General features: G+C 42.2%; 2 protein-coding genes and 1 long non-coding RNA gene across 11 annotated transcripts in view; 2 read left to right on the forward strand and 1 right to left on the reverse strand.

Moving 5' to 3' along the window:
• Nucleotides 1-24,695, reverse strand: part of LOC309330671 (uncharacterized protein) — a 29,822-nt gene extending 5,127 nt beyond the window's left edge. The window contains exons 1-6 of one of the 6 annotated variants that reach the window (XM_081842459.1): nucleotides 24,489-24,695; nucleotides 13,117-13,216; nucleotides 10,416-10,502; nucleotides 6,379-6,526; nucleotides 5,826-5,901; nucleotides 1,060-2,463 (exon numbers count right to left, since the gene is read on the reverse strand). In XM_081842459.1, the coding sequence (XP_081698585.1) occupies nucleotides 2,322-2,463; nucleotides 5,826-5,901; nucleotides 6,379-6,526; nucleotides 10,416-10,502; nucleotides 13,117-13,125 (462 nt within the window). In that variant the 5' untranslated portion in view covers nucleotides 13,126-13,216; nucleotides 24,489-24,695 and the 3' untranslated portion in view covers nucleotides 1,060-2,321. Of the gene's footprint in view, nucleotides 1-1,059; nucleotides 2,464-3,454; nucleotides 5,902-6,378; nucleotides 6,527-10,415; nucleotides 10,552-11,271; nucleotides 12,735-13,116; nucleotides 13,217-24,488 lie in introns of those variants that run through there. The other 5 variants (XR_014151530.1, XR_014151532.1, XR_014151533.1 and 2 more) reach the window with 5 other exon arrangements.
• On the forward strand, nucleotides 4,629-5,968 carry LOC309330974. Its single transcript, XR_014151674.1, has 2 exons — nucleotides 4,629-4,758; nucleotides 5,845-5,968. It is a non-coding gene; the product is annotated as an uncharacterized lncRNA (long non-coding RNA).
• TOLLIP (toll interacting protein) overlaps nucleotides 23,755-25,967 on the forward strand; it is a 39,175-nt gene continuing 36,962 nt past the window's right edge. Inside the window, exon 1 of one of the 4 annotated variants that reach the window (XM_081842175.1) lies at nucleotides 23,755-24,130. Coding sequence is in view for 2 of the 4 variants with exons in the window: in XM_081842172.1 (XP_081698298.1) it covers nucleotides 24,301-24,333 (33 nt within the window). In the remaining 2 variants the exon portion in view is untranslated. Of the gene's footprint in view, nucleotides 24,131-24,157; nucleotides 24,334-24,702; nucleotides 24,734-25,967 lie in introns of those variants that run through there. The other 3 variants (XM_081842172.1, XM_081842173.1, XM_081842174.1) reach the window with 3 other exon arrangements.

The following is a 25,967-nucleotide window of genomic DNA, read 5'->3' on the forward strand; positions in this document are numbered from 1 at the left end:
CATTGGAGAAATGTTGAAGGGTATGAGCCTACGCAGTGGGGCATAATGAAAAAAACATCTCTTTGAGTCTAGGAAACTCTCACTGAAGCAGTTCATTAACATTAAATATTCATTTGGATAAAATGAAACCCCTATGCTAACTACTAATGGTAGTAATAGGGTCCTTGTATAAGTCAGATTTCTACCCTTCTTGTCAGAAATACGGTAATCTCTTTTTGCTGTCACCTCAGCCACCTCAAATGTTAGCATAGATAAAATGGTCTTGTATATTAAATATTGGGTCTTGGGTCTTAAATATTGAGCCTGTTTCTCAATATTTATGTGAACAAGTCAGGGTTTATCCACATTTGAACATTATTTAGCTGTTAATTAATTTTCCTCCCATGTGAATTAGACCAGAGTAGACCATACCCAGATAAATTAGAATTTGTATATAAGAAGCAACTTTGGTCTTTCCTGTTCATGTCAGTAGGTGCTCCCTTTTCATGTTTGTCCCTGCCTCCTAATTTGTCATGTCTGTAATGCCAATGAAGTACTGACAGGGCCCGTGTGCAGATAGCTATGCTTTTAAAAAACAAAAACAAACAACCCAAGAACTGTGCAAAAGCAAACAGGCAATTGTAATTTTTGTTGTGCAGCTTTCTGTGCAAATCTGAGGGATCGAAAGAAAGAAAAAACTTCATCTTCCACAGCACATGGGAAATAGTTATGAGCAACAAATGGAAAAGAATTGGAAACATTGAGGAAGTGACCCCAGGTGCAGCAGAACCCGGTTTTTCCCAGTTTATCAGATTATTCCTGTAGTGGGTACACCCGAATTTACAGGAGAGAAACAACAAGGCTGGTGTTGTTTGAAGGTAAAATGATGTGGACTATGCAAATTATATGGGAACACAAACAACTATAAACACACAGTCAATTCCAGTGTGGACAAGCCCTCATTGAGTTCAACACGTGTTGTTGGAAAAGCATAATACAAATATTAAGCCAAATCAAATATTAAATCAAATTGTTGGTAATGAGGTGAAATATAGGCATTTATAATTAATATGCGCTTTTTGGTTTCTATTTGAATTACAAATGGCTCTAGGCAAAACCTGCTTTAACCTGCTTTAACTTTTACATTGCTTCTGGAAGATTCTCCAGCTTCCTTCAGAAGTGAAATCAGAAATCCCAGGAGCCTCTACCAGCCTTTCTCAACCTGTGGGTCCCAGATGTTGTTGAACTACAACTCCCATCACCCCTAGCTAGCAAGGCCAGAGCTCAGGGATGATGGGAGTTGTAGTCCAACAACATCTGGGGACCCACAGGTTGAGAACCGCTGCGTGACAAAAACGAATAGAGACTCATGACCTCAACATTGCTTTCTTTCTGCTTTTCCCTCAGAGCACTGTTGGGATGATAGGGGATCTTCAGGAGGCATTTATTCAGGGCAGGTTTTTGAAGCCGGTCAGAATTGGCTTTATTTGATGCACCCGATGTGCCTACAGGGAATTAATTTGCAGCACAGGGCTTTGTAATTTCATGCTAGAACAGCATAAAATGGAGGAAGAACAACTCATCCAGAAGGAGGAGATTATGTAACAAAAGCAAAGAAGAATCTGTAGTGACATTAAAGATCCTTTGGAACAATCTTCTTGCTAGTTCTGTAATTCTGTATACTCCTCTAATTGGTTTTAAATAAGAAGCTGATAAAAAGAAGAAAATAACCCAGAATTAATTGGCTTCAGTTCCCAAACTTATTTGGACAATAAATATATTTCAACTGAAGAAATGTATCACATCTTGTACAAATTTATTATGATTAGACACCACTCCACACATACACACCCATAGCGTTTCTGGCTTTCTCTTTAAGCACATTGCAACTCTGGTAAGTGGCTGCTCTTGTAGTCTATGCACGACCAAGAAGTCTTTGCTGCTACTGAAGGCAAATTGGGTTTTTGAATGGAGACCTGCGACCCAACAAGTGGCACCTGTGTAATACACATTTTGAAACACCAGCCTGCCACATTTGCATTTTACATGTTCGGGTCTACACTTAATTTAACTTTACACCTCACCGAAAAGAACAGCCCTGCTGGTTCAGACCAAAAGCTTATACAACACCCATCATCCAGTATGTGAGAACGTTGCGAGGCCAACCAGATGCGCATGGGAACCCCACAAGCAGCACATGAGCTCAACTCCACTCTCCTCCTCATGTTCCTCAGCAACTAATTTTCAGAGGCATGTTGTCTGTGATACTGGAGATAATATATCATGTCTAGTCTCCCCAGATTGGTTTATCCTCCACAAATTTGTCTAATCCTCTTTCAGAGCTATTCAAGTTGGCAGGTGTAATCTTGTGGCAGCAAATCCTGTAGTTTAACAATGCTCTGTGTATAAAGGCACTTGGTATCAACTGTCCTGAATCTGCCAGCTTCTTTGGAGGACCACAATGTGGTACAAACACTGTGCCTACTGGGGACAGAGATAATAATAATTTATTATTTATACCCTACCCATCTGGCTGGGTTTCCCCAGCCACTCTGGGCAGCTTCCAACAGAATAATAAAATACAATAGTCTATTAAACATTAAAAGCTTCCCTAAACAGGGCTGCCTTCAGATGTCTTCTAAAAGTCTGGTAGTTGTTTTTCTCTTTGACATCTGGTGGGAAGGCATTCCACAGGGCGGGTGCCACTACCAAGAAGGCCCTCTGCTTGGTTCCCTGTAACTTGGCTTCTTGCAGTGAGGGAACCGCCAGAAGGCCCTGAGCACAGAGGAAAGGACTGCATACCTTCAGAGGGAGGGACTTTATCCTCAAAATGATAGGCCAAACAACCAGAGAAGGTCTACCCTGCCTCCAGAGGCCCATTCCCACCAACACCATTATTATTATTATTATTATTATTATTACTACTACTACTACTACTACTACTACTACAACAACAACAATATATTTTTATTAAAGAGTTCTTAGTTTACAAAAAATATGTGCATTGTCTCTTTTTTCAAGTTGTGTTTTCTACAAATCAGTTTCATTTTTTTGTGAGACATTAGTATAGCATGCAGTAATAGATTGGGAAGAAAAGAGGGGGAAAGAGGGGTGGTGGTGAGTGGGGTGGGGTGGTAATGCTTCTATTCTTCTACTTCGTGTATGTGAGGGGTTTTGTGTCAGTGTCACTTGCTGGACTATTATTTGAGGATGTAGCAGAGGCCATGAAGTAAGACTTCTTTGCTGCCTTTATTGCCACATGGTAGATGTGATTATGTGTTCTAACCAGTGCTTCATTGGCCTTAGAGTGAGACATGCCACTGATCATAACATGGAGGCAATGCCTTATCAGGTGTCCAGAGAAGCCATGAAAGTGAAGATGATGCATGTGTGAAAAAGAAGCCCATCAGAGGTGCGTGTCTGTTTGTAAATATGAAACTATCAGTAAATACTCGGGCTTCAATAACATGCTTACCAGTTGCAGACTGATGGTGCATATTGCCACTTATGGCAAACCCCATATTTCCATACAGTTCCCTTTGCTATCTGCTTTGAGAGTTTCAAAGTGAATGGTACTGTTGGTTAATCATTATGACATCAGAGTGATGTGAAGGTATAAGTAGGGAAGAATTCTGAACAAATATCTTACTCTTCCCGCTGCCTTCACAATATTCCCTAAACAGGCACGCATAAGTTGATGAATGGGGAATTATCTAGGTCAGGGATATGAAGCCTGTCAAACAGCTGCAAAACGGCATTCTCCAAATAAGATGCGGTCAAAAGAAAGAAACATTGTTCAGGACCTCAACAGGAGTATAAAAGACAAATCGCAGTCCCTCAAGAAATGGGTGGAAGAATTGGATAGAGATGTGGAGGTGGTTATGAGCCTGATAAATGAGAAAGAGGAAAAGATTAAGAAATTAGAAAGTCGTAACAGGAGCTTGGCACACATCAATCGAAAACTAGGCACAAACAGGAATAATGCCATCAAGGTTTTTCAGCATCAAGATGATAAACCTGGACCTGCCTTACAGAGTAGAGAAAGCAACGAGCAGGCCAATGTAATTCAAGCCAGAGGAAAAGAGCCTCATTTATCTATGAAGAAGCCCGATTCTCATTTGGCAAGGACCAATTCTGATACAGAAACGATAAGAGACCCTGTGGAACAGTTTGAAAATATTAGGGAGGTACCTGTACAGTATCAAATTACTCCAAAGTTACCAGAGGGAAATGAGAGAATGAGTGCTGAAGACTTACTCATAAGGCCTAAACAAGCCAAATTGTCAGATTACCTCTCCGATCCTTTAAAGCTTTTGCATGCAGTTTTACTTTGCTTTGGACTTTGCACAGTTTTCATACTATTATATACCTACTTCTTCAACAATAACTTCATAGTTAATAGCCTTCTCCTGCTGCTGAATGACCAAGACCTTGCAGAACTGATACAATTTTTTTCACCATGCCTTACTTGGAAAAATAATGGCCTAATGCCATTTTAAGAATCACTCTTCTCAACCTTCTAGGAACACCTAAGATCACTTTATTGCCACTTTAAAAAGCAATATGTACTTTAAATTTATAATTTCCTTGTATTAAAAAAAACCCACTCTCCAAAAGTATGTCATCTGATTCTTTAACTATTTTGCTAACATGAATTAAGAATTTCAGCAAGGTTTGTTCTTCTGTACAGAAGACATCATTAAAGAAAGGCTGTAGCTCAGAAGTAGCTCAGATGTTTTGTATACGAAAGGACTCGGGTTCAGTCCCCAGCTTGTCAAGGTAGGTTAGGAAAAACTCCTGTTTAAAATCCTATACAGCTGCTGGCAGTAAGTGTCAGTGATACTATGCCAGATGGAGCAATTACCAGACTCAACCTAAGGCAGCTTGCTATATGTTCATATATTCATATTATGTACCATGCCAATTTAGGTGTTTAATGTTGCAATCCTAAACCCACCATTTGCTAGAGATCAGACCCCATTGAACACAGGGTAACTTACTTCCAAGTAAACATGGATAGGATTATAATGTTACAGTGCAGTACAGTAGTTGCATGTTTACTCAGAAGTAAATTCTGCTGCATCAGTTGGGCTTATCCCTGACTAGTAAGTGTGTTTAGCGTTACAGCCTTACAATGTGATTTTGAGAACATTCCAAGACATCTTAAAATTGTATATGCTGATGATTAAGAATGCTAAGAAATAGAAGGAGGGTAGTTCTTTAATTCTTCCAGAGTTTATTTACCCAGGGAGGTAGACTGGTCAGGGAGGGAGGGAGGAGAAGCCCTCTTGCAAGAGCAACGCCTGCTCATGCTACATTGGGTTTCACCCATCTTTTGCTTACATTAGCTGCTCCGGTCTTTACTTAGGGCCTACCCAGAAAAGTATTAGAAATAAAATGCCTCATATATATATATATTCTAAATACACTTGCCAAAATTTACCAAATGAAGCCATCAAAGCCATGTTCAAAGGGGTTTTCAGAGACCTCATTTGCTTTTGGAAGAGGCTACAAATACATTACTAATGTATTTTCAAAACTCTATGCATACATTATTCAAAATCTTTACAATAATCCTGTAAAGTTGGTCAGTATTATTATCTGCCCATTGCAACTGGAAGACTGAAGTGTAGTGCCTTGCCTTGCACACACCCATGAGCTGACACCAGAGGTGAGCTCTGAACCAATAGTTTCCTATGTCACAGCTACTCAGAATTAGCCATTATGCCATGCTTCCGCTATCATGACTTATGTAGCAATTTCACCTCATGATACAGCAATTGTATGTTTGTTCTAAAAATCAATTTAGGAGTCAGGAAGCTGTGAGTCCAAAGTCTGGAATTAACCTATTCTCTTGGTTTGTAGGAGGTGAATCAACTTGCGAAAGCCTTAGATTTTCTTCTCTCTCATTTGTGCTGGAAGCTAGAGGAAGAAGGAAGAAAAGTTACAGAGTTTGCTTGGATTTGTGAATAAATGTTTTCATTGCGGACATTTGGCCCAGATCTTCCATATTTGCACTAGGCAAGCTAGGCAAATGTGTTTCGTAAGTGCTTTCAGAGCACATTGGCAGATTTAAAATCAACTGAAATAAACAGATAGCATTTTGCGACAGGCAAATAAAAATCCTAAAGATCAACATGGCAACCAGCCAAGTGGCAGCCAAGTTGAAGCTTCAGAATGGTATCTGACATTTATGTGTAAAGCAGATACACGAAGCCTGCCAGGCAGAGGCCTGTAGATAAACAGAAAGCTGAATAAACAAGATACAGAAAATGAAAACTTTACCGTAGGGAAGGGACAAGACTGATACGCCATTGGTTTGCTTATATGAGGCAATGTAGCCTTGGAGTTTAGTAACAGTAAGCAATAATAATAATAAATTAAAATCCTGCAACTTACAGTGGTTCCTTACAGGCATATGGTCATGAGAAGATGGTCCTCCATGAAGTAAACAGAGAGAAGAATCATAAAAAAAATTTAAAATGCCCAGATTACAATGACCAATGAAACTATGAAATTCATTGCCATAGGATGTTTCTGTTGGTGACTAGGATGGAAAAGAGGATTAGGTACACATGGGAAATGGTTCTTTTTGAAGCTTTAGGCTGCGGCAAACAGACATTGAAAGGCAATATACTGTTGAGACTGGGGAATGGCAATAGGCTATAGCTGAATTGTCATGACCTGCATGTAAAAACTTCCTTGTAACTTTTGGTTAGTCACTGTTGAGAGAGAGAATACCAAGCTAGATGGACCATTGACCACAGACTGATGCTTATTTAGTTCTAACGCATGTTTTTTCAGTTTGGGAACAATTCATAAGGATTCGAGAAAGTAAGCAGACAGATCATTTCAGACAACATGGAGTCATTTCCGGAATTTCTCCAAAAAACATCATATGAATAAGCTAAGCGGGATCTGCATCCTTTTCTGAATGTCTCAAATAAATAGTCAATAGCATTTAAAATATGCAGAATGTTTTTACCCACAATCACAGGTTATTAGTATGCATGTCTGAATGCTGTTAATATAGAACAGAAATGGGAACAGCGAAGGTTTGCCTTTGGGTTTTATTTTGTATATTCTGTAGTCAGCATAAAAAATGTAGATGTAGGATATGCAGAAATCAGTCAAGGGGCTGCTTGTGGAAAAGCTCATATACTTTCCTCTTTATTTTTTCGTGCACCTGTGCATACTAAGGAAGGTTGGTGGAGTTTCAGGGGATTCTGATCAGCAGCAGGACCACAGGGGGAAGAGAGGGAGATTTGTTCTTTTACCCCACACATAGTCTCAAGCTGCTGTTTGCATCAGGAGCCCAAAGCCTCCATTGATTTCCCCATGCAAGTTATAGAACCTTCAGGGAGTAATTTTCATTAGAACAATGACAAGAGGGGAAAGGGTTGATCTCTCCCTTCTCTTGCAGTCCCATTGCAGCTTTGACTCCACTATAGCTGCTACTTACAGTTTTTAAAACAAACATTCGTATTAGTCCTATTTGCACAATTAACAACACATGTAGTCTGATCCTTACATTGCTGTGAATGCCTCAGTTCCTGTTCGTATTAGTCCTATTTGCACAATTAACAACACATGTAGTCTGATCCTTACATTGCTGTGAATGCCTCAGTTCCTGTTCATGCCCAGTACATGACAAAACAGCTGTAATGTCACTCAGCTTCATAAAGGACCACATCACAGTGTACAATCCAAGATGTGTTTTCATTTCCTCAGCAGAAGTATGAAATACTGAAGCCAACAGTGAGATGGGGCCAAGATGATTATCAGAAGCTGAACCCCTTCAAAATGCCTATGTCTGCCTGATTGCCCACACTCATGCAGAATCAGTCTCTTGACCATTCCTCCAGATCCAATGAAAATGCGCCTGTCCTGTCTTGCATGAGGCCAACATGCACTGAAGACCCAAGCCTACTATGAACTGTAGACACACACACAACTGGGTTATCAAGCAGCAGTCCATTAAAAAAAAATATATTTCCCTCCTTTTCTCTGTGTGTATAGGTGTGTGTGTACACACACACACAGCCATCAAGCACTTCGTTTGCTCAGGTTCCTAAACAAGACATTTCACCCTGAAAAGGACAATCATCTAAAAATGGGGTGCTCTCCTCTAAACACTTGGTATGTTTTCCGCTAGCTTTTCTCATGTTAATTGCTCTATAGCTACAATATGGCAAAATGCCCTCTTTCTGGAAAACAGCCAATAGGTATACAAAGAACAGCTTGGAACTTCAAGTAACATTAAGGTAACAATGCTCTGTTGAAATCAGTGTTACTGTTTTCAGTCACGCCAGTAGGGGGAAAAAGTGCCCCAGAAAACATCCCTTACCTGAAAATTTACACAAACATGTTACCATAGAGACACCCCCTCGAGCTTTGAGCTTCCTTTAAAACTAGTCACTGTTCTTCAAACATCTCCCCTCCCCCGCCACCATACCCCTGACAACCTGTCAGACCCAGGAGGAATAGCCCAGTGGTAAGCTGGAAATAGGAAAAAAACCTGGTACTTCAGACCAATTATGCTGTACTGTATCGTTTAAAACTAAATATTTTTCCAAGGGGAATTTTTGGACTGGGGTCTTTAAGACGACAGGGTTTTAAGGCTGACAAATGTGCTAGCGTGTCAATGTGGTAATGAAGTTAGTTCTGCACCGAGTGCAGCATGAAAAACAGAAAATTTCCTTGCAAGGTTTGTGATTAAACATCTAACAGAAAATAATGATTTGCTTGAAGGCACTCAAGCACCAAAAACAGTGAGGTGACGGGAGAGAGAGAGAAGCAGGATATGGTAGGGGGTTGGGGTGGGTGGAACCTGCTGAATGTCACTATTGGGAGCTTCTATTATCTTAAAATCTTTTTAATATTCACTGTTAATTATAAAAACTAATAGCTATAAAATTGGAGTACCCAATGGGGGAATGTATGACATTCAAGTGGCAGAACCTCCTCCCCAGCCCCAGCCCCCACTTCCATTCCTACTGCCTGACTTTCCACTTCACACATGAAATTGATAGGAGCTGATTTGCATGTCTATCCTGTTACTGCAGGGAGAGGAAAGGATTAGCTAAATTATAGGGGATAAACACAGTTTCACTGCATAAAAGCAAAGACTACTTGTAATGAACCAGAGTCAAAAGAATAATGATGTTGACTTTGCTTGAGAGAGAGAAATGTATTTTTTCACAGAGTTAATGAGAACAAGACGTTGGAATTACCCTCCATTTAAATTTCATCAATTCACCAAAAGGACAATTTCCAAAGGGTTTTGCTATTTATTTGGTGACTACCCTGCTCTGTCTCAAGGGCCCAGAGCTAGAATACTATTGCGCTTTTTGAGAGGTTAAGAAAAATACTTCAGATGTCTAGCTGGCATATGAACATCAGAACCACCTGCTGGATCAGGCCAATGACCCATCTAGTCCAGCATCCTGTTGTCACAGTGCCCAACCAGGTGCTTATGGGAAACGTGCAAGCAGGACCCCAGCACAAAAGAACTCTCCCCTCCTGAGGTATCCAGCAACTGATAATCAGAAGTATTACTGCCTCTGGCCATGGAGGCAGAACACAGCCCTCATGGCTACTAGCCACTGACAAACATATTCCCCCATGATTCTGTCTAATCCTCTTTCAAAGCCAATGAAGTTGGTTGCCATCACTGCCTCCTGCAGGTACATAGTTTAACTATGCACTGTGCAAAAAAAAATGCTTTCTTTTATCTGTCCTAAATCTAACACACCAACAGCACCATTATTTTAATCAGAGCTAATTTTTGCTGTTGCTAAAATTGGAAAACAATGCATCTCACAAATAGGGTGTTGTTGTTTTTTAAGTCACCATGGTATTGTTCCTATTAATCCAGCATGTTTTAAACACATTGAAACAAAAACAAAGACCCCCCCCCAATGTGTTCAGCTGGATATGATTGCCACCTGAAATTATGTATAAAGAGCTCCTTTCCCACAGAAGCCATCTGAGATGCTGGTGTGAACTTGATTCACATTGAAATAACTTTCATTTTAAGACTGCCCATGCAATGAAGATGTAGTCCTGAAATAAATAATGATTCTGCTATAACGTTCAATTTTGTCTCTATTGAGCTGCTCAACCAGGTGTTGAAACCCAATAGAATTTTCTTTTCTTCCTTTGAAAAGCTATTCCAAGTGCTGCATGACTGAAGAATGGCCACTTATTAACTGCTCAGCAGGGCTTTCCACTCTTCTGCTGCAGTCTCCAGCAATTGTCAGAACACCAGTTCTGCCAATATTAATCTAGTCCAATCACTAACTATGACAGTGTGGGATGACAGGGAGGGATGCGTGCTGTTTGGTCTAATGTCTGTTTTATAAATTGAAGCCTGGAATCTATTTATTTGTTTGGCAAAACAAGCAGAGTAATCTTTATTATTGCTTTATACTTACTATGCCTTGCCTCCATGAACCTGACTTTAGAAATGGATAGCAACCATTATTCTTCTTCCATCTTCCCTTTTGTTCCAAACCATGTATCTGTGACAGATATAAAGGCATAGCCCACCAGCGTGAACAGAACCACTGTCTTTGGGGAGTAAAGCAAACATTTATTTTTATTTTTTAAAAAACACTGCTTAATAAAATAAAAATCTTACATAGGGGGGAAAAGATACATCAATATTACACCGTATTTGAGATGGTCATTGGTTATCATCTCTCCTCTCAGTTCCCTTGATCAGGATACAATACTTCTGTTGGTGTAGCCTGGAATAGCATTACCTATTTTTACTACTGCATCACACTATTGACTCATGTTAAACTTGTGGCCTTGTAAGATCCCTAGATCCTTTTCACATGTACTACTGGCAAGCCAGGTGTCCCCCATCTTTTATTTGTGAAATTGGCTCTTCCTGCCTAAGGGTAGAACCTTACATTTGTCCCTATTGAAATTCATTTTAAAAAAAAAAGTTTGGGCCCAGTTTTTCAATCTGTGAAGGTCATCTTGAATCCCGATTCTGTCTTCTGTGGCAATAGCTATCCCTCCCAGTTTGATATCATCTGCAATTTTCATGAGCATCCCCTCAATTCCTTCACCCAATCATTTATAAAGACATTGAACAACAATGGGCTCAGGGCAGAACCCTGTGGCACCCCCTTGTAACTTTTTCCAGGATGACAAGGAACTATTATTGAGTACTCTTTGGCTCCAATAGTCAATGTAAGTATTTCTAAAGTGCTGGAGGATCTTTTCAAGAAAGGTGCAACTGAAGAGCAGATATTCTACTCTGTTTCACCTGGAATTTACATTTTATTTTTTTCTTCTCTGTAACTTTACTTGAGAACGTTGCAAGAATGGGGAACATAATTGTTGGAATTTGTGTGTGGGTTTCTGCATGTGGGTCCTACATCCTGTGAAAGGAGAGGAAGAAGAGTGGCTTCATAGCAACCCAAGAGCAATTTCTCATTTCTCTTCTATATTTTCTCACGGCTTTTGCTTGACATTCTCCACTAGAAAATATCTGCTAATTCCAGCTCTCAAAAATTCACTTATGGCGATGCACCTGAACCTTCTGCTGATACGTACTGCTATGTGGTAGCTAGATGGTTCTTTCTTTTGTTGGCAGCAAGTCCAAGGCAAGGTACAGCATCCAGTGAAGTGTTCTATGGTTCTGTAGGAGACAAAACACACAACATTCTAAGGAGATATATTGCACTTCTTCAACTTGCTTTACTTTGTGCTGCATGAACAGTAGACATTCTGCTGGCCTGGTGTGTATTTCATTCCTCTTATTTCTCTGCTGCCCAGTGAGCTACCTGTCTGAACACACATTTCACAGCTGCGTTTCACTTAGCCTTTGCACTGAAACAGTAGGTCAACTTTGAGGAGCTCTGAAAGGGCATTTTTCTGTCTCCGCTTTCTTCACAAGCTCCATGGTACAGGTATGGATTTAAGAGGGTGCAAAAGCCGAAGACTCCCTGGGGCTGCTTCTCAGCAGAAGTAAACGGTGCATTTCATTTATGGGATGAAAGGCTTGTTGAAAGAGGAAAGTCTTCAACAGGTACCAAAAAGTAGAGAAATCTAAAAGGTCCATGGAAGGAGGTACCTCGCAACATCTTCCCCTAGGCTTTATCTGAAATGCAAGGAGCTGGAAAAGATAACTAATAAGCTTCTGAGATCTGCACCCTTGCTGGTTTTGTTTTTCAACGGAAGCTGTTCCCTTTAAAGAGTATTTCTACACCCTTATTATTCACCTAATGATTTATTTAAAAGTAAAAAATACTCTAGAAAAATGTTAACAAAAAGCTTCTGTGTCTCCATGTACATGTAGAAAAGCCCAGCCAAGGACTTAATAGGGTTTTCAGGAAGTTCAGGACCCCATTAAACCTACAGAGTGCAAACAACTGGAGAGATTATTTAAATAAGGAAAGAACACTCACAAAATATTTGTCCACCTCCAAAGTAAGGTGAGCCCAACAAAAACCTTGCACCTTACCCATGAGAACATCACTGAAATGTTCCCTCCCTTTTGATATTTTTCCAACACATTTTTAAAAATTAATTGGTAGAAAATGTTCAGATAAAATGTGGAACAGTTTTTGGTACAGTATTAGTTTTGTCAGCAGGATAGGTGCATAAAGATCTTGGTGCAGCCATGACTGCTTCCAGATTGTGCTGCTAAGGTCTCCACAGGTAACTGAATAGAAGAACCTGTGCTCTAATAAGCTACTGGCCCATTAGAATCAAGTGCCCTGAAATACCAACTTATACAGACCTATTTCAATAATGAAAGATCCATACATACTATTTGCGACAAGAAAAAGTGTTGGATTAATGCAACAACTCGTTTTTGTTACTGGCACTTGCAATCACTCATGGTAGTCAGACTGGGAGTAGAAATTATCATGCTAACAAATTATCATGCAAAAATTATGCATTAGATTAGGGAGGGGAATGAAAGCAGAGGCTGAAGAACAAATGCAGGAACTCAAATTATGGAATGGGGAGGGGAAATCCTAGTGTCTAAATTTTTATTACAAAACAAATTTGATTTATAGCCATTTTAGACACCTTAACTGCTTCTCCAAGCCGCTTTTGAAAATTACATCCATATGTTACCATAGTGGATTTTTAAGACTTCTGTTCTCTCACCTTTCCCATGGCTTCAATTTTCACTTTAATTACCAGATTTAGTATGAATTCATCAGATGCCTTTGTTCACCAGTGACTTCTAGTTTTAGAAATAGTCCACCTGGGAAAATAGTAACACCTGTCACTCCCATTAATAACTACTTGCTGTTTCATGAACCGCTCAGCCAGTGGCAATGGCAACCTTCCTACCCCACTCCTCCCACCTCATATCATTGGCTGCTAATGGCAAAGCTGGGGAAACATAAAATATGATGAGTCCAGTGCTTCTTTTCTAGGAGTACACAGTACTGGCACCTCCCCCCCAAATGTTAAAAGTGTGGCACTTACTGTAACAACTTCATGGTGAATACCAACACCTTTTTCTCTTAAAAAACAACACTGGTTATGACATCACAGTCCATGTTCCTTAAGCACTACTAGAACGAGGCAGGTTCACTCATCTCTATTAATGTTTTAGCCACCTCCAGTGACTTGGGGGTACCAAGATAACATAGAGCCTACAAATAGCCTGTGCTACGTGGATTTTTGGTACTGTTGTTTTCATGTGGGATTGACTCTGAACTGTGAGTTTATGTGGTTTGCATGCTCATTACATTGATATAAAAGTGATCACAAAGTGTTTCTCTCCTCTCCCAAATCACCTCTTCTAAGCTAAAATAAGTAACTTCCTCTCCAGGCTACAATCATGATGATATCTCTCAAACTTTACATATTTTTTCTTTAAAAAACGAGTTCATATCAACTGGTAGGTGATGTTCTTGTACTTAGCATTGTTAAGTTTAATGAGCTGAATATATGCATTGCTTTGCTTGAAATGTGGCAAAAACAAGCACATTACTTCAATGCTTTGTCTCCTCAGCATGGAAAAAAGCATCATCATCATCAGTAAATAACCTACAATTGAAGAGCTGGAAACTTTGCTAAACTTTAAGAGTAGGATACCTCCAGAGAGTAAACAACTAATCAGGCTACATTTGAATAATTTTAAAAATTGGTTTTCATTTTTACTTTGTGTAAGAGGCCTAATATCTGCACATACAAATTACATAGATGCATGTTCAAATAAATAAATAGATTTTGGAGGAACCCAGGAGAGGCTTTTCAGTCTGAGGCATTCTGTAAATCTGACCTGTACTGGATATGCTGCTGCTTTAGATCTCCTTGGTTTTCTGTATTGAGATTTATGATTATTCATATGCTGACTTCTTTATAACTGTATTTGATTGGATTCAGTTTTGTACAGTTTTGTACCCTGCAACCAACAACCTATACTTGTTGGTTTGTGCTGTTTGTTGCTAATACTTATACTGTATTAAGAGAAAATAAATTATTTGAATTTTACTTCAGTCTAGTCACATATGTCCTGCTAACCTAGTAGTTCGAAAGCACGTCAAAGTGCAAGTAGATAAATAGGTACTGCTCCGGCGGGAAGGTAAACGGTGTTTCCGTGCACTGCTCTGGTTTGCCAGAAGTGGCTTAGTCATGCTGGCCACATGACCCGGAAGCTGTACGCCAGCTCCCTCTGCCAATAAAGAGAGACGAACGCCACAACCCCAGAGTCGGCCATGACTGGACCTAATGGTCAGGGGTCCCTTTACCCTTTACCTTAGTCACATATGATTAGATCACTGCTGCTTGATGCAATAATCTCAGAAATAAAGGATTCTGAATGCTGGCAGCACTTGCAAAGAAGTCTAAAACTAAATGCAACACTGGAAGACCTTTCAATTTTAACGGGGCTGACACCAACAAGTTCATTAGTTTGCACTGGAATAATTGAATTGAATCGAATCCAAATTCTTGTGCAGCTAAGTGAACATCTTTCACTCACACAACAGAACTTCCCCCACTTCAACTCCCCCACTGCCTCTAAGTCCCCTTCTGAGGTTTGAGGGGAGATGCAGATCAGATTTGGGGCGAGGTATGGCAATCATGCTGGGAGAGGAGAGGGAGGAGAGGTGTTGTACAAGAGCAATTCGTTCCATTCCCACAATGACTTTGCTGGAAACAACCCATCAGATTTATACAGATAGGCCTATACTGAGGATCTAGTCCACAGAAATAAAAACTGAGTCCTGCTTGAAATTAATTGTTTTGCTCACATGAGAGAATGAAACGTGCAAAGTATTGTTCATTCCACAAATAGCCAAAATCCTAGCATCTGTAACAGTATTCTATGAGATCCTTTTATTGACCCACATTTTGTCACAATCCAAGGCAGAAGCAAGCACCATTGAGTTACTTGGAGCTTACTGCAGGTCTAGAATTGTAGCCTAACTGTACATCCTTCCAGCTAAGAAACAGCAATAACAGCTTGGTAGGTTTCTGGAGGAAACATCGGCTTTAGATCCATTTCAGTCCGGTTTCCGTCCTGGTTTTGGGACCGAGACGGCTCTGGTTGCCCTAACAGATGATCTCCATAGACAACTGGATCGAGGTGGGTCAGGACTGCTGATCCTTTTAGATTTGTCAGCAGCTTTTGACATGGTTGATCATGATCTTCTGGACCACCGCCTCGCAGACGTGGGGATACAGGGCATAGCCCGTAACTGGCTGTGCTCTTTTATCTCTGGTCGGGGACAGAGGGTGGCACTAGGGAGGGAAATGTCGTCACGCCATTCCTTGGTGTGTGGAGTGCCGCACGGCGCAATTCTCTCCCCGATGCTTTTTAACATCTTTAGGCGCCCCCTTGCCCAGATTATCCGGAGCTTTGGGCTGGGCTGTCACCAATATGCTGATGACACTCAGCTCTATCTGCTGATGGATGGCCACACCGACTCGGCCCCAAACACACTGACCAGATGCTTGGAAGCTGTGGCTGGATGGTTTCGTGGGAGCCGATTGAAACTAAATCATTTGAAGACAGAGGTCCTATGGCTGGGTCGGGATGGCATGGGGATGAGGGACCAACTCCCTTCTCTTGCGGGGGCCCAATTAGTGCCATTGCCTTCCATTAAGAGTTTGGGTGTAATCCTTGATGCCTCCCTTTCCATGGAGGCGCAAGTTACAGCAACAGCCAAGGCGACATTTTTCCACCTTCACCGCATCAAGCAGTTGGACCCTTACCTTTCCTGCCCCGCCCTGGCCACAGTGATCCATGCGACTGTCATCTCCAGGCTTGACTACTGTAATTCGCTCTATGTGGGGCTGCCCTTGAAGCTGTCCCAGAAACTCCAGCGGGTGCAGAATGCTGCAGCGAGGGTCCTCACGGGGTCTCTGCCATGGGAGCATATTCACCCAGTGCTTTTCAAACTGCACTGGCTCCCGGTAGATTACAGGGTCAGATTTAAGGTGCTGCTTTTGACCTTTAAAGCCCTTCGTGGCCTAGGACCCTCGTACCTACGAGACCGCCTCTCCCGCTTTGCCCCACAGAGAGCCTCAAGGTCCATAAATAGCAACACCCTAGTGGTTCCAGGCCCTAAGGAAGTTAGATTGGCTTCAACCAGAGCCAGAGCCTTTTCAGCTCTGGCTCCAGCCTGGTGGAACGCTCTGCCTCATGAGACCAGGGCCCTGCAGGATCTGATTTCTTTCCACAGGGCCTGTAAGACAGAGTTGTTCAGCCTGGCCTTTGGCTTGGAGCTAATTTGATTCCCTCCCTCTCTTTCTTTTTTCCTTTCCTTCTCCTCCTGCGATGAGGCTACATTTTAATATTTTAATGTTTCAATATTTTAATGTTGTATTTTAATTTTGTTTTTAAGTTGTAATCATTCAACTTGTTTTTATTATTGCCCGGCCTTGGCTGGGGAGGGCAGGGAATAAATAAAAATTATTATTATTATTATTATTATTATTATTATTATTATTATTATTACATCCTCCCAGCTAAGAAACAGCAATAACAGATGAAAATTAAAGCAGGGTTTTTTAAAAAATAAGGTCTAGATAGATCAGGAATGCAGTACTGCAGCAGGATACATTCAACAAACCATGTAGCTTTCTAACTTCGTCCCACAGACCTATGTGGACAGGCTGCATTGCATCAGTATTGCCCCCAGCAACAAGGTGGAATCCTAAGCATGTTTAATCAGAGGTCCCTCTTGGGGTGGGGGGTACTTCTGATTACATGAAAAAGATAACAGTGACTTCAAAAAGGAATGGGAACTATTTACAACTTACTTGAAGAAACAACAAAAAGAAATGGATTCATTGGCAGGATTTGAATAAACTTTCACAATTTTGTTGAGTTTAAACATGGAGGATGATATTGTAACAACACTTAATAGTATATATACATGCAGAATATAACAAACAATGTAACAAACCAGAAGAGGAAGCTGAGGGAATTTGGGTGGGGAGGGAGCAGACTGTAAATATAATGGTAAGGTAGGATTGGATATTGGTATGTGATATATGGAATTTGCAGTTATAAAACCGTAATAAAAAATTATTTAAAAATAATAATAATCAGAAGTCCCTCTGAGTTCAATAGGAATTGTTCCCAGGTTTGGAGCCTTCCATGGGTCTGGAGCCCTATGGTGACATCTGATGCCGCACAACCAGGTATCCGCTTATACAGCAGGACTTTTCTTTCATTCCTTACCCTCTGCAACCCAAAATCTGCTCTGAATTTTAGGGGTATGCGGGAGACAGGACAGGGGGGAAAAGAAACCAGAAGCCCTGTTGGGCAAGCAGATTTCTGTTACACAGGTATCACTAGAAGTCACTGTTGTACCCTCCCTAGCCAAAGCCCACAACTTAGAAGAGGGTACTTTAATTCTAATCACCCATCTGTAATAATAATAATAATAATAATAATAATAATAATAATAATAATAATATACCATCCTTCACCCAAAGATCCCTTGGTTGATCACAGCAGAAAAATACAAAATCCATAATTAAGCAAAGACAAATCAATAACCTCCCCTCCATCAAACACATTTAAAAAGCCATAGAATGTTAATCAGCCAAATGCCTGGTTGAAAGGTTGTCATCTGGCACCTAAATATATGTAATGAAGGTGCCAGGCGAGCCTCCCTAGGAAAAAACATTCTGCAAACAGGAACCCGCCATAGAAAAGACCCATTCTTGTGCTGTCACCCTGCAGACCTCTTGTGGAGGGAGCTCACGAAGAACGGCCTCAGGTGATGAACGCAGGGTCCAGGTTGGTTCATATGGGGAGAGGCAGTCTGTGAGGTATTGCAGCACCCTTTGCTTGGTAAAGGCTCTATCCACCCCACTGGGTTCCTATTGCCTTACAGAGTTACCATCTCTGGGCTTTCAATACCCCAATCAGTCTTCTAACCAGTGCTTTTCATCTAGGAAAAAAAGTGCCAGTACTCACCATGAAGTTGTTACAGTAAGTGTCATACTTTTAATCAGTGCTTTGCTGCTGCTGCTGCTTCTTTTAAAAAGGTGCCGGTACTGTGTACCATTGAGTACCCCCAGGAAAAAAGCACTGCTTCCAACTACTGGTATTCCGCTGCCAGCTTCAAATCTCCATTGAGCCATGGACCTCATTGTGTGATCTTAAGTCCGTAATTATCCTTTCAGATGAACCCTCCTCACAGAATTGATGTGAGGATAAAATGGATAGTAGGGAATAACTCTTTATTTAACACTGAGCTCTTGTGAGGGATGGTGGTATATGAATGTCAAAGGTAATAAGATAAGGCTGCAATTCTATGCACATCTTCCCAGAAGTAAAACAAATTGAACACAGTGGGGTTGGTGATTCAGTAAAGATGAAGCCAAGCCATAGGACTGTGCTGCAAGCAGATACCAAAAAACCTTTCCTGATATTCAAGATGCACTTTCCTTAACCAAGCTGTTAGGGAATTTAGTTGCAAGACCTGGCAAGCAGACAATAACTCAATGTCCAGAAAGCTACACAGGAGAATTCAAGAACTAGTTCTGTTACAGTTAATTTTATAGTGATGATCTGCATTGTCAATTCTGCTTCAGCAAATTAAATGCTGGAAACAAAGATTGTGATCAGAATTACCCAGAGCCACAACTAACACGTTTTCTTTTCTTTTGCCACAGAGCCAAAATTTGTTTTTCATGTCACAAATTTGTTTTCTAGGTTTGTCTTTCAGCATTTCAGTTTTATCTTAACAGCATGTAAGTACACAAGTATCCATACTGCCAAATACAATCTTGGACTAACCACCACTACTTCTTGAGATTTCCCCTCTATGAGAATAAATTCCTAGGAGAAATCTACTCCAGGCCTTCAGTGCAAGCAACCAGCAAATTTGCTCTAAATCAAGCACAGTCTTGCAGAAACAGCCTGGAGATTCTTGGATAACTGTTAACATCAAATGAGGACATGCTTGCAGCCTACTGCCCCCTTCTGGCCCTCCTCAGAAACAAAACCACTCTGGCATACTACAGTACTGATTTGCATTAGCACTCAAAGATCAAGGCAACAAACAGCAGGATATATAATCATTTGGCTAAACAAACCCTATGTTCACTTGCCTGAATTGAATTCTATTTTGTTGCTGACATTTGGTGGCCTTTGTTTTCAACTTGTCCTGCTAGAATCTAGTAGATGCTATCTTTCACACTCTATGAATTGAATCAATTTATAATCAATGTATTTATTGGAGCCGGCATGATAACTCTGAGCTGCCATACCTTCATACATGCATTACAATAGTGCATAAAAATATCTGTTATAAATTTAGAAAGCTCCTAATTGCACTATTCTATTTCCAGCTGTTGGGATCTGCAGCACGAATTTAAATTAATGACTAAATTAATGCTGCAGATATTAGCAGCAGGAAGCAGCTACATTATTCAAATAGACTTTGAAATGATCAGATTTTTATCTCCCAGAACAGCACTCAGATTAATATGAAAGTTGTCTTTGTTCTGTTGAAGAGACCAGAATTACACAAGAGGCTAGAGGAGGTCAGATGCTAAATATTTAAAAAAGCAGGCTGAACTTGCAGCAACTACCATTTGATGCAGACTCCTCTTTAGTGATGGCACAAATTGCTCTTCCTCTATACAAGGACCAACTGCCACTTCTTTCAGAAAATCAGAATATGTTCCAAGACGTCAAAGGCCAATTCTCATGCACATGCATGTTACTTCAGCTCAGTTTGACCCAGCATGTAAGGCTGCAGGAAGAAACCATTGGCAATGGTTTCCAGCTTGTGCAAAATATGCCTTGGTCTACAAAATGAGCAGAATGTGGTAAAATTCTAGAATCGACAGTACCTCTTTAAACTAAAGAATGCTATATTGGAATGCTCCCTTCAAAAACCACACTGCCGTTTGTCAGGGAGCAAAGATCTAGCCCATGACAGCTTCCTACATGCAAATATTTATTACTACTACTCAAGAGGCGTAGCTAGGGAGAGGGGGGCACTGGCCGCCACACTTTGGAGGGCTGCACTTACCGCGGGGCCTGCAGGCACTCAAGTCACACGTCTCTCCTGGAAGTGACGCAGTGGCTCAGGCGCCTGCAGGTTCAATGCTGCCTAAAGAGGCAGCATGGGGCTTGCATCTGCCCACTGCCTCTTCCTCAGCTGCCCTACAGCTGAGGGGGAGTGGCGGCAAGTCTCCGCACAGCATGCCCTGCCGCAACTCACCCCTCCCCTGGGTGCAGGGTGCACACAACGCCCAGGACACCCAAGCGGCTAGCCACGCTGCTGCTACTACAGTGGTATCTCTAGTTACGAACTTAATTTGTTCCGGAGGTCCGTTCTTAACCTGAAACTAGAGGCGTGCTTTCACTAATGGGGCCTCTTGCTGCCACTGCGCCGCCGGCACACGATTTCCGTTCTCATCCTGGGGCAAAGTTCTCAATTCGAGGTAACTCTTCCAGGTTAGTGGAGTTTGTAACCTGAAGCATTTGTAACCTGAGATGTTTGTAACTTGAGGTACCACTGTACTGCCATATAGAAGGGCATTCAAAAATACGATTCTCCTCTAGTACAAGTCCTGCTTGTGGGCTTCCCATAGACATCTGCCTGGCCACCGTGAGAACAGCATGCTGGATTAGTTGGGCCTTTGTTCTGATACAGTTGGGCTCTTCTTATGTAAAGTGGTAATGGCTATTCTACCACTTAGGAACTCTTATCACTTAATTCTTCTGCACATGTAGATACAGACCACATACCATGAGAGGTATATGCACATGAAGCTGCTAACTTTGCTCAAACTCTCCACCTCCTTTGTGATTAATAGATTATAGCACACCACACTGCATGCATAGCCTTCATAGAGACAGAAGAAGCAGGTAGCAAAGTAAAATATTATCACCCCCTCCCCATCTGCTGGTGCATTTCTGGTAGGACAGGACCCTTCTCCTTTCAGCTACCACGGACACCAACTGCCCTGTAAGGAAGAAGCAGCTATTGAGACAAAATGTCACTATCACTATAAAGTTAAATAGGACAGTTAAAAACCATACACTTCTATTTTTTAAAAATGATTGATTTTTAAATAAATATGTAAGCCACTTTTGGAGCTGTGTCACCTAAAGGTCAAAGGAAAAGCTTTAGATAAATAAAATACACCACACAATGTGGCTCCTGTCCCACTGACTCAGATGAATGTATGAACTGCTTTGATTAAAATATTATAACTTATATGAAACTGGTGCCTGTGCTGCCTTTCATACTTGTGACTCATTGACTGATGTTATAAGCCCTATTTGGGCATTCTTTGTTCCTCTGTAAAACAAGGAGTGAGGCCTTGCTAAGTATTCCTTGGCATTGTTCCTCTGCAGCAAGGGAGCTTTCATTGAATGAAGGCAACACTAATCACATTTACCCAGCCTTTAGGAAGGTATTTGAAATCACCCATTAATGTAACACTTCCTATTTGGGATACCTCATTGATTTCATTCTCCATCTCAAGTACCCCTTGCACTTAATTAATTTTGATACTGATACTACCACCGAGTGATTCTATGAAGGAGTCTACACCTCTGAAGATTTCTAATTTGTTGGACGTCTATGCCCTCTTTGTTATACAGAGCAACATGACTTCCAAAATGCCTTCCTTTAGAGAAGAGATGGGGAATTAGACTCACCAACAGGCTGGATGCGTAATACCATTTAAATTCTGGAGGCCAACTGACAGGTGGGCAGCCGAAGGCTACCCACCCTTTAAAGTCAATTTTCAGGTGCAGTTTGGATTCAAACCATGCCAGCAAACAAATCAGCACTGACAGTGAGCCCCCTCAGCTGTCCTATGCAGCTTTTGATTGGGAACTTCTCCTTGCAGTTGATTCCAGTAGCTCCACGTGCAAAAGAACATGTACCTACCAACCCTACACTTGATGTCATGTCAGCTGTGGGGAAGATGAGCAAGGTTTGAGGAAAACAGTCCCATGGGCCCAAATGGGACCCATGCTCGGGCCTAACTAAGCCCATAGGGTGGAAGTTACCCCTTTATAGTGTTTGTACAGAAAGATAACCATGACCCACTGGTTCTCTCCACCAGGTTGCCATTATGTTCACTATATCTATGCTCTCCTTTAAAACCAAGCACTCCAGCTCAGCTATTTGGTCCAGCAGGCTCCAGCATTAGTAAATAATAATAATAATAATAATAATTTTTTATTTATACCCCGCCCTCCCCAGCCAAGGCCGGGCTCAGAGCGGCTTACAAGCAATAATAAAAACAAGATGAATGATTACAACTTAAAAACAAAAATAAAATACAACATTAAAATAATGGAACATTAAAATATTAAAATGTAGCCTCATCGCAGGAGGAGAAGGAAAAGAGAAAAAAAAGAGGGAGGGAATCAAATTGGCTCCAAGCCAAAGGCCAGGCGGAACAACTCTGTCTTACAGGCCCTGCGGAAAGAAATCAGATCCTGCAGGGCCCTGGTCTCATGAGGCAGAGCGTTCCACCAGGCCGGAGCCAGAGTTGAAAAGGCCCTGGCTCTGGTTGAAGCCAATCTAACTTCCTTAGGGCCTGAGACCACTAGGGTGTTGCTATTTATGGACCTTGAGGCTATAAACAGTGTCTCTCATTGTGTGTTTTACCCGAGGTACCTTTAGCCTCTCTGAATTCTCCCTCTTGACTTCCATTGCATAGTTCTAACCCTCTCCAATTTGGACAATCATAAACATCATAAACGATTGGACTACATAACCTGTAGACTCCTTTCTAACTCTAAATATGCATAGAATTGCACTGTTAACCATGGCCAAAACAACACTGGCTTTCTATCACTTGTATTACCACTTCTTCCTTTAGCGTGTGCTGATATTGCTACTTCTGGCCATTTATTCCCCAGCCCGACTAGTTTGATGGTAAACTCTTTAGTGTTTTTCCCCTCTCCTGCACAGGAGCAGATGAACCAGCCATGCAATATAATTAGTGTTCTGGCCCATTCACTTGTGAGATTAGCGTGAGAGCTGAACGAAGCTATCATATTCCTGTATACTGTAGATGCAGGGAGAGAGTGAGAGCGAGAGCGTGTGTGTGCGCGCGCGCGCGAAAAGACGGAGAGAAGTTTGCGGTGGAATAGTGCCAGCTGTTTTCAGTTGTAGGAAGTTGTGCCAGAATTCTACCATCTCACTTTCCTGCGCACGCAGAAAGACAAGCGGCGACGGTTGAAAGGTCGCGCGACCCTTCCGCGAGGACTAACGCGGCCACGCCCACCCGCACTCAGCCAGCCAATCAGGAGGTGCACGGGCGCGGTTGCGTCAACGGGTTCAGTGAAGCGGCAAGCCCTTAGCTTAAAGTCCGCTGTGGTGGGAAATGGCGGTGACTTTTTAATAAGCGGGGCGGGGCTAGTGACGTTAATAACGGCCTATTAAAGCAAAACGTTTCTAAAATATTCAGCCGCCCCTGCGGAGCCGTTTCTGTCAATTCGGCACATCCTCGGCAACGGGCCCCAGATACTAAAGAAATCCGTCTGGGCGCGCACGCGCCTTAGACGGCAGCAGGCTCAGGGATTCCCATCGTGTGCGGCGAAAAGGGGATGAGACGATAAAGGATGAGAGGCGCGCGACCGCGGCAGTTTGAGAACGGAACCTCCTCTGGCCTGCGCCTGCGCGTGATCACGTAACGGTTCTTACGGCGGCGTCTACTGAGGGTGAGGGGCGGGGTGGGATCCTCCAGGCGCACGCGCAGTGCCGGATAGCGGTGGACTGGGGGCGTGGCCAGACGGTAAGGAAGGGGGAATCAGCTGACTCTGCCGCGTCGGATTGAGGGACGTTTCATCGGCGGAAGGAGGGACGACCACCCCGGTTTGAGGGAGGTGCCATGGCGACCACTGTTAGCACTCAGAGGGGCCCGGTGAGTACTGGCCGCTGCTGTGACTGTCGACGCGTCCCCGACCCGCTCCCCGCTCCTGACTCCGGGACCTTCTCCTCGAGGGTGTGGCGGGGGGGGGGGCCGAGGAGGCGCCCCTGTTTGCCCCACGGAGGGTTAGGCCGACGGGTTGCGTTTACCTGTGTGGGCCGAGAGGGCCCCCTCAGCTCCCTTCAGGGCGGACCATGTGTCCGCTTCATTTCCCTCCGCCCGTCCGCACCTTGTGACACGCGCGAAAATGGTCTTGCCCCGTCGTCATGCCTCCTTCCTCACTCTTTCCCTCCTCTTCCTCCGCCTGCGTCTTAACCACGTCGGGTAAGTGGGCGAGCGAGGGAAGGGAATGCGAGAAACAGAAGAGGACGGTTTTCCGTCATTCCTCACATCGGTATGTAATTCTGTCCTTGGCAGTGTAGTGTGTAAGCTGCAAATAGGAGCTTCTCTCGGCTGGGGGGCGCGTATTTGCAAAAACGAGACTTGCACAAACTTTGGTACGTATTTGAAATCCACGCTTTCCCCCCTCTTGACCAAAAAGAGCTGAGAAAGTCCTAGCGCAGCGTACCGGCTTTTTAAACAGAGAGTGGCTTCGTGGAAGGCTCCAAAAGAGTCTATGTTATGTTTATGAATGTAGGTCTGTATTTGTGCAAAAGGACACGTGGATTTTGCTGTAAGGGAGCTTTATTTATTATGACATACACGTCAGAAGTGGATGAGCATCCTGAAAGCTTGTGTTATAAGGTCTGCATACCGGTACTGGCTTTCCCCTTTGCAGAAGATTTAACACAAACATATTAAGTACTGCCAATTGCAAATTATAGTCGTCCTTCTTAAAAAAGAAAAGTAACCAGGAAGAAGGGTTTAACATTCAAACGTTTTAAATAAATACATAATAAATTAAGTTAAAAAAAGGATTTTTGAAGAAGTCTTGGCCTGTAACCTATAGGACATTTCGTTACATAGTGAATACATAGTATGTGAATTGGCCTTTGCCCATGTACACAATGAAGTACTTCTAACTTTCACTTCCACAGGCATTTTGGAAGTTGTGGCTTGACACAGTGGCGTAGCGTGGGGGGTGCAGAGGGGGCCAGCCGCACCGGGCGCAACATCTGGGGGTTAGGGATAGGGTTAGGGGGCACAAATTACTTGCCTTGCCCCGGGTGCTGACAACCCGCGCTACACCACTGGCTTGACAAAATACTTAAGATGATAGAGGCTAGTCAGCCATCTTCTGTTTTCTATCAGTCCTGTTTTCTTGTAGATCTCTGATTTGCTCCTTGATTTTCTTTCTAATTCTCATCTGCGCCCGGGAGTTAGCACTAAAGGGGCTTGTATTTGCATGTTGACTAATTTGACATTTTTGAAATTACAGGGAATTATATACAAATGAAGTGCAAATAAAATCACATAGTAGGGGTTATACAGCAATACATACATATATTCTTCAGGGGTGTTTGTGAGAATACAGCATTTTAGTATTTTTATTTTTCCAGTGATAACAGTATTGTTATTGTCTGCAGCCAAAATAATATTTTAATAATCCCTCCCGCTTTGCAATTTTTTCCTTGCTGAGTAGAAGACCTGCTTGCCTTGCATTTCCTCTCCACTATTCAAACCATTGT

This window comes from Podarcis erhardii, assembly GCF_964252035.2.
Source record: "Podarcis erhardii genome assembly, chromosome: 1".
Taxonomy (NCBI): domain Eukaryota; kingdom Metazoa; phylum Chordata; class Lepidosauria; order Squamata; family Lacertidae; genus Podarcis; species Podarcis erhardii.